The sequence below is a fragment of the Pseudorca crassidens genome, chromosome 16, assembly GCF_039906515.1.
Source record: "Pseudorca crassidens isolate mPseCra1 chromosome 16, mPseCra1.hap1, whole genome shotgun sequence".
NCBI classification, from domain to species: domain Eukaryota; kingdom Metazoa; phylum Chordata; class Mammalia; order Artiodactyla; family Delphinidae; genus Pseudorca; species Pseudorca crassidens.
In genome coordinates, this window is record NC_090311.1 from 45,324,404 (window position 1) to 45,336,811 (window position 12,408).

The following is a 12,408-nucleotide window of genomic DNA, read 5'->3' on the forward strand; positions in this document are numbered from 1 at the left end:
CTAGGTTGAGGTGTGCCCAGGAGCACGTGTGTCTGTGTCCCAGAGAACGCACACTTCTCCTTATTCCCAGCAATTAGCCTTTTGTCCAAGTATTGTACTGACCTCAGGAAAAAGAGCTCCTTCCCCAGATGACATCATTCCGTAAACAAACCAAACTGTAAAAGGAGAAGTTGATTACTATAAATGGCACGAGTGGCCGTGTGGGTGAGGCCCTAGATGGGAGTGTCCTGGTAACAGAGCCACATCCTGCAGCACTGGGAAACTGGAAGCCAAGGTTTTTAGGTTAAGCAGCTGCCTTCTTGATAGGTGATGACTCGTGGGAGGGGAAGGGGAGCCTGGGCAAAGGGAGGTCTCAGGGTCAGATCTGAAGGACAGTCCCCCAGGTGAGGTCTGCTGGGAGCCATTCAAGCCACTCTTGGGGTGCCCTGCACTTCGGGATGAAGAATTCAGCAAGGCAGCTGAAAGGACCCTGCTTCACCATCAGGACCTCCCTCCACTCCCTGCTAGGTTTGCAGTGAGTGTTCATGAGGGACAATAGGTTATCTTTACTAAATCCAGGAAAACCCAGGACTATTTGAGAGTAGTTTCCTGAGAGAGGGAGGGGGAGGCAGGGCTGAAGTTAAACAGAGATTAAGAATGTCTAGATTAGCCAAAGAACCCACCGTCTGACTTGGGTATTCTTTAAATCTTGCTCCAAAGGGGTTTTGTCCTTAAAGTGATAAGTACCATGTGCTAGTATTTGAATATATATTGATATGCTATTTTAAGGGATTACTCAAAAATTTAGAAAGACTATTTGCACGGGTTTAGGCTCTTTCTAGTTCTACATTCCTAAAAAGGAGCTTTTTGCTCCATGACTCAAGGTACCAAATAGCGGAATTTGTCTTCAGTACATTCACCTCTACTCTAAAGGAGTCATCTCTAAGAGGGGTGTTGGGCACATTAAATCTTACGTTAGTCATTCGAAATGTCACAGGGACATGGAGATGTCTGAGCACCCTGTAGCCTTTGAAATGAACAAATGAACAGTGAGGGCTTTCATCACAGCCTTTCATGTCCATTGGAGCCATCCTGCCAAGAAGGGCTTCTTAGCCAGCCAGCCCAACACTCGATACACTACCCATTCAGGCCCCAGTAAGGGCAGATTTTCCCCCAGTCACAGATTTACCTGCGCCGAAATGTAGACCCATTCTTCCAGGCAAATTGAGTACCTGCCAGGACAGGAACTAGTGTCTTAGGCATGTTGGACAGTTGATTCACATCTCCTGGATGAGTAAGGGGCTCCCTCTTTTTCTCCCTGTGCTACATGCATTCAGAATCAGTGTCCCTAGAAATCAGGCAACAAAGTACTTGAGCCACAGGCAACAATTAAAAAAAAAAAATTCCTAGAATTAACTTCCTGGGGTTGTTATTCCAGGTTTTATTTCTTAGAACTGTACCCTATTGCTTCACTCAATTATTTTCCAAAAGTGTTCTTATTCACAGCAATGTTGGCTTGATTTCCAGACTGGGTCAAACTTAGTACTTGTTTTCACTGCTTTGCCCTGGCCTGTTAGATTCACATGTGTTCTGTGAGGGGAAAACCATTGTGGTTAGAGATGGGAAAACAGCCACGGTACCCTTGTTCCTACGTGGAGTTGGTTGGTATCTTCTTGAGAAAAAACTTCAGGCAGAAGAAACACTAACAATGTCTTATTGACATGGCCTTTCTTCTCCTAGAAATAGCCTGACTTCTGTATTCCATATTTCTTAGAAACTGAAAACCTAGGTTGGCTTTCTGCATCACCCAGAGGCATTCTACATTTCACTGTGCAGAAGGCAGGTCCAAGTTTGAGTCTGGCTCTGGTACTCGGGGACCAGCTGCAGACGCTGAACAAGTCCCTCGCGCACCCCGAGCCCCTACTGGGAAAAGCAGAGCTAGGGCCATACGGGAGGAATGTGTGAATTGGAATTTGGAAAGCAAGGAGGAGCTTACCCACACGGAAGTCAGACACGCAGGGAGGCCCCTGTGCCACAGTGGTGAAGCATGGGGTTTGGGGCAGCTCTGCCCTTTCTAGATGGGTGATGCTGACAAGCCCCTTAACCTGTCCAAGCTTCCATGTCTTTCCTAAGAAAAGGGGACTAGTGACAGGTACTTCTAAGGGCTGTCGTGAGAATTAAATCAAAGGTTATATATAAAGTGTTTAGCAGGTTTCCTACCTAGCTAGTGATCATTGAGGACTCAGTAAGCCTCAGACAATGCCCTGGTTGACTTTCATGGATGGTGTCTCATAAACAAAGGCAAGACACCTGTGAGAATGTCACGGGCCCCCATAACTGTGCAGAAGCCATGTGGCTAGAGCACAGGGTACTTGGGAGGGAACCATGTATCATATGTGCATAACATGAGAGGAGCCACGGATGGCACTGTCTAGGCTGTGGGACATGCTGTAAGACAGTACTTCTCAAAGTGTACCCTACAGATAGCATCACAGGGCAGTTTCCTCAAATGCAGATTTTTTTTTTTTTTTTTTTTTGCGGTACGTGGGCCTCTCACTGTTGTGGCCTCTCCCGTTGCGGAGCACAGGCTCCGGACGCGCAGGCTCAGCAGCCATGGCTCACGGGTCCAGCCACTCCACGGCATGTGGGATCTTCCCGGACCGGGGCACGAACCCGTGTCCCCTGCATCGGCAGGGGGACTCTCAACCACTGCGCCACCAGGGAAGCCCTCGGATGCAGATTTTGATCCAGGAGTCTGGACTCGGGGGGCCTGAGACTGTATGCTGACAGCTGGTCCAGAACACACTTTGAGTTGCAGAATTTTGAAAGGTTGTTCCTCTGGCCAACAGTGTGGGTAATGGGTTGAAAGGGCGGAGACTGGAAGGGGAGAGTTGAGAAGCTGATGCAGTATAAGCGGAGGGCCTCACCTCAGGCACCACTGGGAGAAGGGAGAGGAGTGGACAGACTTGAGAATGTTCAGCCTTCGGATCAGCAGACACTTGGTGATTTGATGGATAGAAAGAGTGAAGGAGAGACTGGTTCCCCCAACCCCTTGTGAGTTACTTCTACGGCCCTGGTTCCTGGGATCCAGAGAGCTGGACCTTATAGCTTTGTAGGCATCTTCCTTAGAGGCCTCTGTAAGATGTGAGTTGTTACAGCTTCCCTGTGCGTGCCCAGATCTGGGCATAGCTTGTGTGTGGATCTTTGTGGATGGATAGACGCAGGTGTTCCCGAAGCTCAGGTTCGCCTACTGCTCCAGCCTGCTCAGCACCATCTGGCCGACAGTATGCCCAGACCCTGTGTGATGTCAGCCCCGTGTCCCCTCTGGACTTGCCCTGAACTGCCTCCCCGTTCCTGTACAGACCTCCGTGTTTACTCCTGCCTATGGGTCCATGACCAACGTGAGAGTCAACAGCACCATGACCACCCTGCAGGTCCTCACCCTGCTGCTGAACAAGTTCCGAGTAAGTCTGGCCACAGACGGCCCTGCCCCAGTTGCTGGTGGTTTGCTGTTCTGTTGGGGGAGGGGGCTGGAGAAAGCCATGGCTCCTGGCTAGAAGGATGACCAAGGTTTCCTCAGCTGAGCTGGCATCTCTGGGAATTTAAGCAGAGAGAGGGGAGGGTCCCTGGGGATTTGTGTGTGTGGCACTGAGGATGTGGTTACTACCAGGGGTCCCTTTCTGTCTCTCCTGTCTGGAAAAGCCGTGGTCTGACTTCCTATTACTACCTGTGCAGGTGGAAAATGGTCCCAGCGAGTTTGCACTCTACATCGTTCACGAGTCTGGGGGTAAGTGTCTGCCTTTGCTTCCTGATCATAAAAACAAAAGTCCCTGTCCATTTGGCAAGCTCACCAGCTGTGCTCCTTCTCTGAGGGCTGGGCTGGCTTGTGCAGCGGGCACGGGGCAGGTGCCCTCCTGGCCTCGGGACATGCTATGCCCCCACCACGAGCATCCCTCCCAGGCCCAAATCCAGGCACATTGTCATCCCTTTGAGAATCCCACCAAAACCACATGGTAAGCCACTCTCTCCAGTAGGTTCAGCAGGGAGTGGGGAGGAATGTGCATCTGGGTCTTCAAGGTGGAACAGAAGCCCCTCGCCCACTGAGAACTGCTGTTGCAGAACTTGTACTGCATGGCCCTGTGTCCAGTGCTGCACAGCACAGGTCTGATAACTGAGCAGGCCTGGCCTCCCCAAGTCCACTTCCCCATTCCCCGCTCCTTCAGCCACTGTTCCTCTCGGAGCTGGGCCTTCACTGAAGGACATGATCACACATCATCAGGGCAGTGTCCACCACACAACACCTGGCAGTGTTGCCAGGCCCCCTGGACACCTGTCTTCCATTACGTTCCTGTCCTGGAACAAAGAGACACAGAGATGCCATGAATTTTGTCCACCGCTTTCTTTTTCAGAGAGGACAAAATTAAAAGACTCTGAGTACCCGCTGATTTCCAGAATCCTGCACGGGCCCTGTGAGAAGATTGCCAGGATATTCCTGATGGAAGCTGACTTGGGCGAGGAAGTCCCCCATGAAGTGAGTGAGAGCTGAGGCTCGGGGAGGCCTGCTCCTGAGTTAGGGGCTGGGGGACAGCATGGCGGACCCCCAAGGGCTCTTAAGGTGACCTTGGGCAGAGCCCTCTTGGGCGATGCTTCCAGGGCCCCCATGGCTGTTCTGAAGGACCAGTACAGTATTGGTTTCAGCCCTTCTTCTTCCTGTCAGCCACCACCAGATGTATCAGCTGGCTCAGGGGAGATAAGAAGTTGGGTCTTAGAAAACCATGGCCTGGCCTTTCCCCCCAGACAGATAGAATCTTTTCCTTCGTTGGAGCGTGGTTTGCTGTCATTGCATTAAAGACCCACAACAAGGGCTCCTTAACTAGGGCCTAACTAGGGCTTATGGAAGGGACCCTATGGAGGTCTGTGTCTCAGGGCAGCCTGAGTCCTGGCTGGGCAATGGGCACATTTCCAAACTCCCTGCACAGAAAAGGCCTATAGGGTGTGGACCCCAAGGAGAAGGCCCAGTGACTCTGTATCCCTTGAGCCATTCAGACTAGTGTAGTTTCATTCCATTGTTAAAAACAATGGCATTCCCACCGTCTCCACCCCACCCCCAGAGAACACCCAGTGTGACTCCACTCACTATTGAATGCTTTTCCTAAAATTCAGCTTAATCTTTCCTCCCAGGGATCGTAGTTGCCTTTGAGGTAAGAATGGGCTCCATCCTCCCATCCTGGTACACACAGAGCAGTGCTGGGCGTGGGAGGAAAGCAGGACAGCCTCTTCCTTGGATTTAAGACTGCTGAATCGGCCACTGTGGAAGCCACGAGGAAAAGAAAACACACTTTTGGCTTCTAATTTAAAACACATTAAAATGTTCTTGGATTTTCTAGGTCGCTCAGTACATTAAGTTTGAAATGCCGGTGCTGGACAGTTTTGTTGAAAAATTAAAAGAAGAGGAGGAAAGAGAAATAATCAAACTGACCATGAAGTAAGCAGCACTTAAAGAGCCAGTCGTGGGTACTGAACGTCAGGGCAAGTCTGCAGGGCAGAGCACCCGGGCCCGCGGCTGGGAGACCTCTCTCCTCCAGGTGTGCCAGGTGTCCTCACGCAGCTCGGGGACACCTGCTAACCCTGGCTCCCCAGCACCGCCCTCTGACCCCTTGCTCAACACTGACACCAAGCTGGGGTGACAGCCTGCCAGAAGAGGGGGATGCAGCCCAGACCACTCCTCTAGCCTCGGCAATCTCGCCAGCACAGGACAGGCACAAGCTGCTGAAAGAGGCCCAGGAGAGTCAGGCAGGAGCACGGGCGGGCCCTGGACCAGGGTTGTGTGTTCTGCTGGTGACATTGCTCTGGAGGAGCAACCGAGAGGGGGCCTGCTCGCGCACCCTCAGCCTCGCCTGGGCCTTTCACGCTAGCTGGAATCCTAGGCCTGTCCCAAAGCAGCAGTTATTGGAACTGCCTGCACCAGCTGATGTTTGCAGGTGCAGGGGACCAGTTCAATGGAAAGGTGAGCAGGTGTTACCTGCTGGCTCCTGCGGAAGCTACCTCAGGGCCCGGCTGTGTGAGGTCAGCCAGGTTGCACATCCCAATGATCTGTCTCTCCCTCTGCAGGGGAAGCTCGGTCCCAGAGTCCCTCTTAGGAAGGGAAGGAGAGAGGCTGCTGTGAGGGCCCGCGGTCAGGGGACTGGTTCCGATTCTGGCATCTGGCTGAATGATTCTTAGAAAGGCTTCTATGTGTGCAGTCAGGCCCCATTCAGGCAGTCAGCAGAGACCTCGATCAGGGGATACAGTCTACATGCAGTCAGCAGTGTCACCGTGGCTAGAAAGGACTTGAGGGTCACCTGGTCAGCCTGTTCAATGTACAGAGAGGAAACAGCGGCCTGCGATAAGGAGGCAGCACCACGTGACTGCAGAGCCAGGGCTTGAACGCAGGCTTCCTGATCCCTACTTTGCCGCCCTGTATACTCCAGCACACTCCTGTCTGTACTGGAGAATCTTTTTTTTTTTTTTTAACATCTTTATTGGAGTATAATTGCTTTACAATGGTGTGTTAGTTTCTGCTTTATAACAAAGTGAATCAGCTATGCATATACATATGTCCCCATATCTTGTACTGGAGAATCTTTGGAATAGAAAGATCACTCTGCTTTGAAGCTTGGCAGGCTCTGCAGCCCTGTTTGACTGCTCCTCAAAGCCAGTGGTCTTGTGGGATGTGGGCCTGGCTTTTCCCTCTCCTGGCAGAGGAGAGATAGTGGCCACTAATCAGCTGGTCAGGAGCCGTGGGTCTCCGGGCCCAGCATCTATGTGCTCCCTTGCTCGCCCCCTCCCTGTCCCCTCCAGTAGCAGTGAGTCCTCTTGGCTGTGTCTCCCTCCAGGTTCCAAGCCCTGCGTCTGACGATGCTACAGCGCCTGGAGCAGCTGGTGGAGGCCAAGTAGCCCACCAGCACCTGCCTCTTCCGAAGCCCCCAGCAGCCAGCGCACTCTGAGCGCTGGTGGCCGGGCCCTGATTGTCACACACATTGGTCACACTGGCTGAGGAATCCAGCACCCGTGTTTCTACCTGTCCACCTGCCTAGGTAGCGTGAGTCCCATGTCCCTGGCTCTTGGCTCCAAGGTGAGCACTCACAGTGCCCAGACCTAAGCCTGAGGAGCCAGGAACTTGCTGGGTGGGGTCTGCGTGTGAGACTGGCCTGGGCCGTGAGCAGCCCTGAAGCTGTGACATGGGCCACTTATGTAGCTGCATAGCATGGCCAGTTCTGTTCACTCCACACGCCTCCTGCTCAGGAGAGCAGGACATGACCTTGTTTCTAGGGCGTGGGCTCCATCTGCTCTCCCAGTGCCCAGCCCAGAACCACAAGCCCTTATCCTCATCAAACACATGAGCCACTAGACCCCCGTCTGCCCTCGTCTCATGCTGCCACTCAGAAACTCCACTGGGTAAAGCAAGGGCTGCCAGCGGGTATGGGGTGTGCGATGCTCCCAGCCATCACTTCACCATGGCGTCCCTGGCCCTCGAGCCTCTGATGTCACTCCATGAGCCTCACATAGCCCCGTGCCCTGGCAGCAGAGGTCAGACTGGGAGTAAGACCACCAGCAGCCCATCTTCTCTCTGCAACACTCACTCTGAGCTTCCTCAGCAAGACCTGAAGGGATTCTTACAAGGAGCTCGCTGCCAGAAACATGTCAATTGGATCACATTGAGGAGGTGACCCGCGTGGCATTGTAAAGGATGCTGCCAGGGTGCGTGCGGGTCCAGGAGCTGTCCAGGGACCGCCGGCAGTGGCTCGGGAAGGCCGCGCTCTGCCCCGTTGCTGCTCTCCTCGGACACCTGTGTGCCTCCTGCCCTCTCTGGGTGTGCGTTCCTCCTCTCTCAATACTTCCCATCAAAGGGCCACCAAGGGAAAAATGTCTGTTTGAGGAGAAAGGGCTTTGAATTCCCTGGGGCCAGATGCAGAACGATCTGGGTTTGTCAGCTGATGGAAAACATCTGGAATGAACAAGAAGGCATTTGCAAAAATTGTGTAACAGTTTACATTGGTCATGTGAGGTGTTTGTCCAAAACAGAGCAAACTGAAGACCAAGTTCTCCCACTGGGGCCCATGGATAGCGGATTTAAAGGGAAAAAGTATAAAGTCTCCCAAATACAGAAATTCAATATGAGGGACATTCCCTCGGTGCCTTGTGCAGCGCCCATAAAGAACAGAGCCTGGGAGCAGCCGTGCCAATGGAACCCACCGTTCAGGGTGAACTTCGCAACAGGATTGCCCCGACCTGGCACCATCTGCACAGAGGCAGGCGCAGAGACGCCCAGGGGAGGGTCCGCTGTAGTTTCTGCTGTCTCTGCTTGCCTTTGGCAGCATAGTTTCCTGGGTACTCAATAAAGGTGTGAGGTATGGAACTGAAGGAGTTAGGTCCAAGCTTTATTTTTTGCTTGTGTGTGTCCACCCTGACCTTCTGCCCTAACCTCTGACACTCCTGTCCCACAGGCCGCGTGGCCAAGTTTGGCAGAAGAGCCAAAGCTGAGCCACAGCCCGCGGCTCATGACACTGACACGACTCCTTCCTTTCCGTGCACATGCTTGGGGCTGGTGTGGGGCCTGAGGACAGAGGCAGCTGCAGGGCCCAGAGGAGGAGTCATTGGTGGGGGTCTGTAGACAGCCTGGACAACAAGCACAAGGGTCACCCCGAATCGCAGAGTCCCAGCATCAGGAGGACCTCGGGAATCTTGCAGGGCTGGGGGCGGGGCAAGGTGACAGGGTCTAGGAGAGGGTAGAGAACGACTCAAACAGGGCTCCTCAGTAAAATAGTGAAATAGCTCCCAGACCGTATTTATAAGCTCAGGTCAAGCACAACTGTTGTCCATTGTTCAGCAGTAATTGAGGGACCGCCTTGTGCCAGACCTGTGCTCAGCCCTAGAGGGACAAAGACAGAGCCATGCTGTGCCCTGTGTTCAGGGGTCTCAGACAAGACCTGGGAGAAGCAGGCCACACACCCTGGATGGTCAGGGGACCAGCAGGGCAGAGAGATGGTGAAGGTCCCTGGAAGGAGGCCCAAGGCTGAGCCCAACTTGCCTAAGAGAGTGTGTGTGACATTCTAGCCTGAAGAGGCCTGCCAGCCCTGGAGCAGACAGGGCTTGGCACATGGGAAGCCATCAGATGAAGAAACCCTCTGTAAACATCCCCAGTTTTGCTTTTGGGGTTTTTTTTCTTTCAGTTGTTACAATATTACTTCATTTAAGGCCTATCTCGATACGTGTCACTTGTGAAATAGAATTATCAAAACTAACTTCTGAATAACATAGCTAAGAAATCACTAACAAGTTGTACAAAAAGGGGAAAATGTACAGACATACCTCAGAGATGTTGCAGGGTTGGTTCCAGGCCACTGCAATAAAGCAAATATCACAATAAAGTGAGTCACACAGATTGGTTTCCCAGTGCATATAAAAATTACATTTATGCCCTACTATAGTCTAAAGTGTACAATGGCATTTTGTCTAAAAAAACAATGTACGTACCTTAATTTTAAAATACGTTATTGCTAAAAAATGCTAACAATCATTTGAGCCAAGTTGTAATCTTTTTGCAATAGAAACATCAAAGATTATTGATCACAGATCACCATAACAAATATAATAATGAAAGGCTTGAAAATTGTGATGTCAACTGAAAAAAAAACACAACCTAAAATTTATGAGTTATGTTTTATTTGGGGACCTTACTGAGAACTATATCCCATGAGACAGCCTGTCAGACAGCTCTGAGGAACTGTTCCAAAGAGGTAGGGGAGGAACCAAGATATGCAGGAGTTTTTGCTTTAAAAAAAAAAAAAAAAGCCAAACATGTAGTTGAACACCAAAACATGACTGCTGACCACAAAAAGCAGAAGTCTCAAGTTAATGATTTTAGTGCCTTTTGGTGTATGGGAAGATGCAAGAGTCTGGGTTCATTAAAATTATTCCTTAGATAACGCATCTTAACTATCTAGGGCCAGTATCCTGTTTCTCTCCATCCTAAGCTGCCCTCAGGGTGCACCCCTTGGAGCAGCTGCAGTGGCTGATGTCTTGATAGCACCAACATTTCTTGTTTACTGAAATGGCTGGCTACATTTTTTTTGTCCACAGTGAGAATTACCAAAATGTGACACAGAGACGCAAAGTGAGCAAAGGTTATTGGGAAAATGGCACCAATGGATTTATTCAATGCAGGGTTGCCACAAACCTTCAATTAAAACAAACAAACAAAATGCAATACCTGTGAAGCACTATAAAGCAAAGCACAGTAAAACAAGGTATGCCTGTGCACTTCTGCAATCATCTGGGGCGTTACAAAACTTTTCATCAACACTACTTGCTTTTCAGAGGCAATTTGAAAAGCTGCTAATTCAGCTCACCCTGACTTTCTCTGTTTGGCTCTGCGGTTTCCTGATGGTTTGTATGGGAGTTCCATGTGCCTCTCTCCACAGAGCATAGATTATTTGTCATATGTTGCTTAACTCACTGGTATCGCAGGTAGTAAATGTTATCCAAAGATAAAGTGAAGAATTCCTGTGATGAGTGTCCTCACCTAAAACAGGACGGTCTTCCCAGGTCAGGCCTCCGGAACCAGGGAAAATCATAAACACAGGATAAAATCAACATGATTGCAAAAGAAGATCTGAACTCAGGAAAAACAGGGTGATTTGCCCAGAGCAAATTACCAGAAGGAATCAAAAAAGAGCTTGTTTTTCCCATGGTGATAACCATATGCTACCTGCTTAGAATGTTTACAAGAAAATGGATTAAAGACCTTCCCACTGTTAAAATAATGCTGTTTGTCCACCCAGGATACATCTGGCCCCTTAGTCCTAGGGAAACAAAGCACGAGGCTTATCCTGTCGGATCAGGTGATCTGTGGAGAAGCTGGCAATACACAATGTGCCCATGTGGGCAGGACACAGGTGCCCTGCAGCTGCAAAGCAGCAGTGGGATATTTTTGTCAGGTGCCCTGCTAGGCAGCAGCCTCCCTGCCCCTCAGTCCCTCAGCCATGATAGGGCAGGAAAGGCAGTCGGACTCAAGCCTTTCCAAATGTAAAAACAGCAAGTACAAGTGCTGTATTTAGCCCCCATGAGCTGTGATTGTCTGGGAGAAAGCCAGCTGCTGACCCGCCCTTGGACTCCCAGCATTCGGGTGGGGCTCTGCTCCCTCCTGGCTGGGCTTTTAACAGAGATGTTTTCTGCAAACTCAGGAATGGGAATTCCCAGAGTTTCCTTTCCCCGAGAACCCAAAGGAAACAGAAAGCAAAGTCTCAGACTTGGTGGACAGAACCCTTGTTCAGGGGCCCTTCATGGGAGATAGACTGCTCCTTACTGCACTTGGCCCTTGGACCACACATGTGACCGGCTTCTTTTGCACTGTTGCCAAATGCAGACCCAAGGCAGCAGTGCTCCCTGTTGAGACAGTGCTTTTTGGTGTGTGTCTCTGTCTGTCTGCAAGGGAGTGGGGTGCAAGGGACAAAGCCATAGTAAAAGGAAGCTGTCTTGCCAAGACTGTTCTCAGCCCAGAAGCCTCTTCTTCCTAGAATGAGCCCTTCAAATACAACTGGGCTCAGGGACACACTGGACCCCACTGCGAGCTGTTTCCCAGAGGAACCCCAGCCATTAAGGGATCTGGCCTCTCTTGACCCAGTTTTCCCAGAAAGATCTTCTATCAGGTTAGGTGAATATCTGGGGGTATGTTAGGTTCGGGATGTCCATCACACGTGCAAATGGCATTGAGTAATTAACTGGATATATAAATCTAGAGTTCAGTAATATTTGCAACCCAAGGTTGGACTGGAGTTACCAGTTAGGGAGTCTTCAGCGACTACAGATGGTATCTGAAGCCATTAGACTGAAGGAGTTCTGCAGGCAAACGAGGGCCCGGAGAGAAGAGAGGAGATGGGGTGACCCAGCACAGGTTAGGTTGGCGGAGGAGGAGGTTGGCTGTAAGAAATGAGAACCAGGAGAGATCATTACTAAAGAGAAAAAAGGGGGTGTGTTGGAAATCACAAGACTTTGGAGCCATTCCAGTCCTTGGCCATCCACTTATACACTGTCTGAACTCGAGCAAACTTCTACTCTAAGCCTTGGTTTCCTTACCTGTAAAATGAGTATGATCGTTCCCATTTTGTAAGGGCTTTTTGGTATAATCAAGTAAGTTGACTCATGAAAAATATCGGGAACAGTTTAGGCTGTCCAAAAGTACCTCTATATAATAATTAAACAATATTTGTAAAAGAATGAAGTCTCAGGGTGGGATAGGCTGGTGTTGCGTTTCAAAAGCCGTGACACACAGGCTGCAGCTCGTCGGCCCTGTGGGTGGCTCCTCCATCTCAAAGGTCCTGTGGTCCTGGGGGCCACAGGACGCCTTCCAGGGGTAGGAGAGGAAAACAAAACGACAGGAAGAAACGA

General features: G+C 50.7%; 1 protein-coding gene and 1 long non-coding RNA gene across 5 annotated transcripts in view; one reads left to right on the forward strand and one right to left on the reverse strand.

Moving 5' to 3' along the window:
• RASSF4 (Ras association domain family member 4) overlaps window positions 1–8,382 on the forward strand; it is a 34,206-nt gene extending 25,824 nt beyond the window's left edge. For 2 of the 4 annotated variants that reach the window (XM_067710185.1, XM_067710186.1), the window contains exons 7-11: window positions 3,342–3,443; window positions 3,715–3,766; window positions 4,389–4,510; window positions 5,367–5,464; window positions 6,855–8,382. In XM_067710185.1, the coding sequence (XP_067566286.1) occupies window positions 3,342–3,443; window positions 3,715–3,766; window positions 4,389–4,510; window positions 5,367–5,464; window positions 6,855–6,915 (435 nt within the window). In that variant the 3' untranslated portion in view covers window positions 6,916–8,382. The other 2 variants (XM_067710187.1, XM_067710188.1) reach the window with 2 other exon arrangements.
• LOC137209068 (uncharacterized) lies at window positions 6,476–12,347 on the reverse strand. The gene is made up of 3 exons (XR_010935884.1): window positions 12,097–12,347; window positions 10,371–11,940; window positions 6,476–9,362 (listed from the first exon to the last, which is right to left on the reverse strand). It is a non-coding gene; the product is annotated as an uncharacterized lncRNA (long non-coding RNA).
• Window positions 12,348–12,408: the final 61 nt, after the last annotated feature.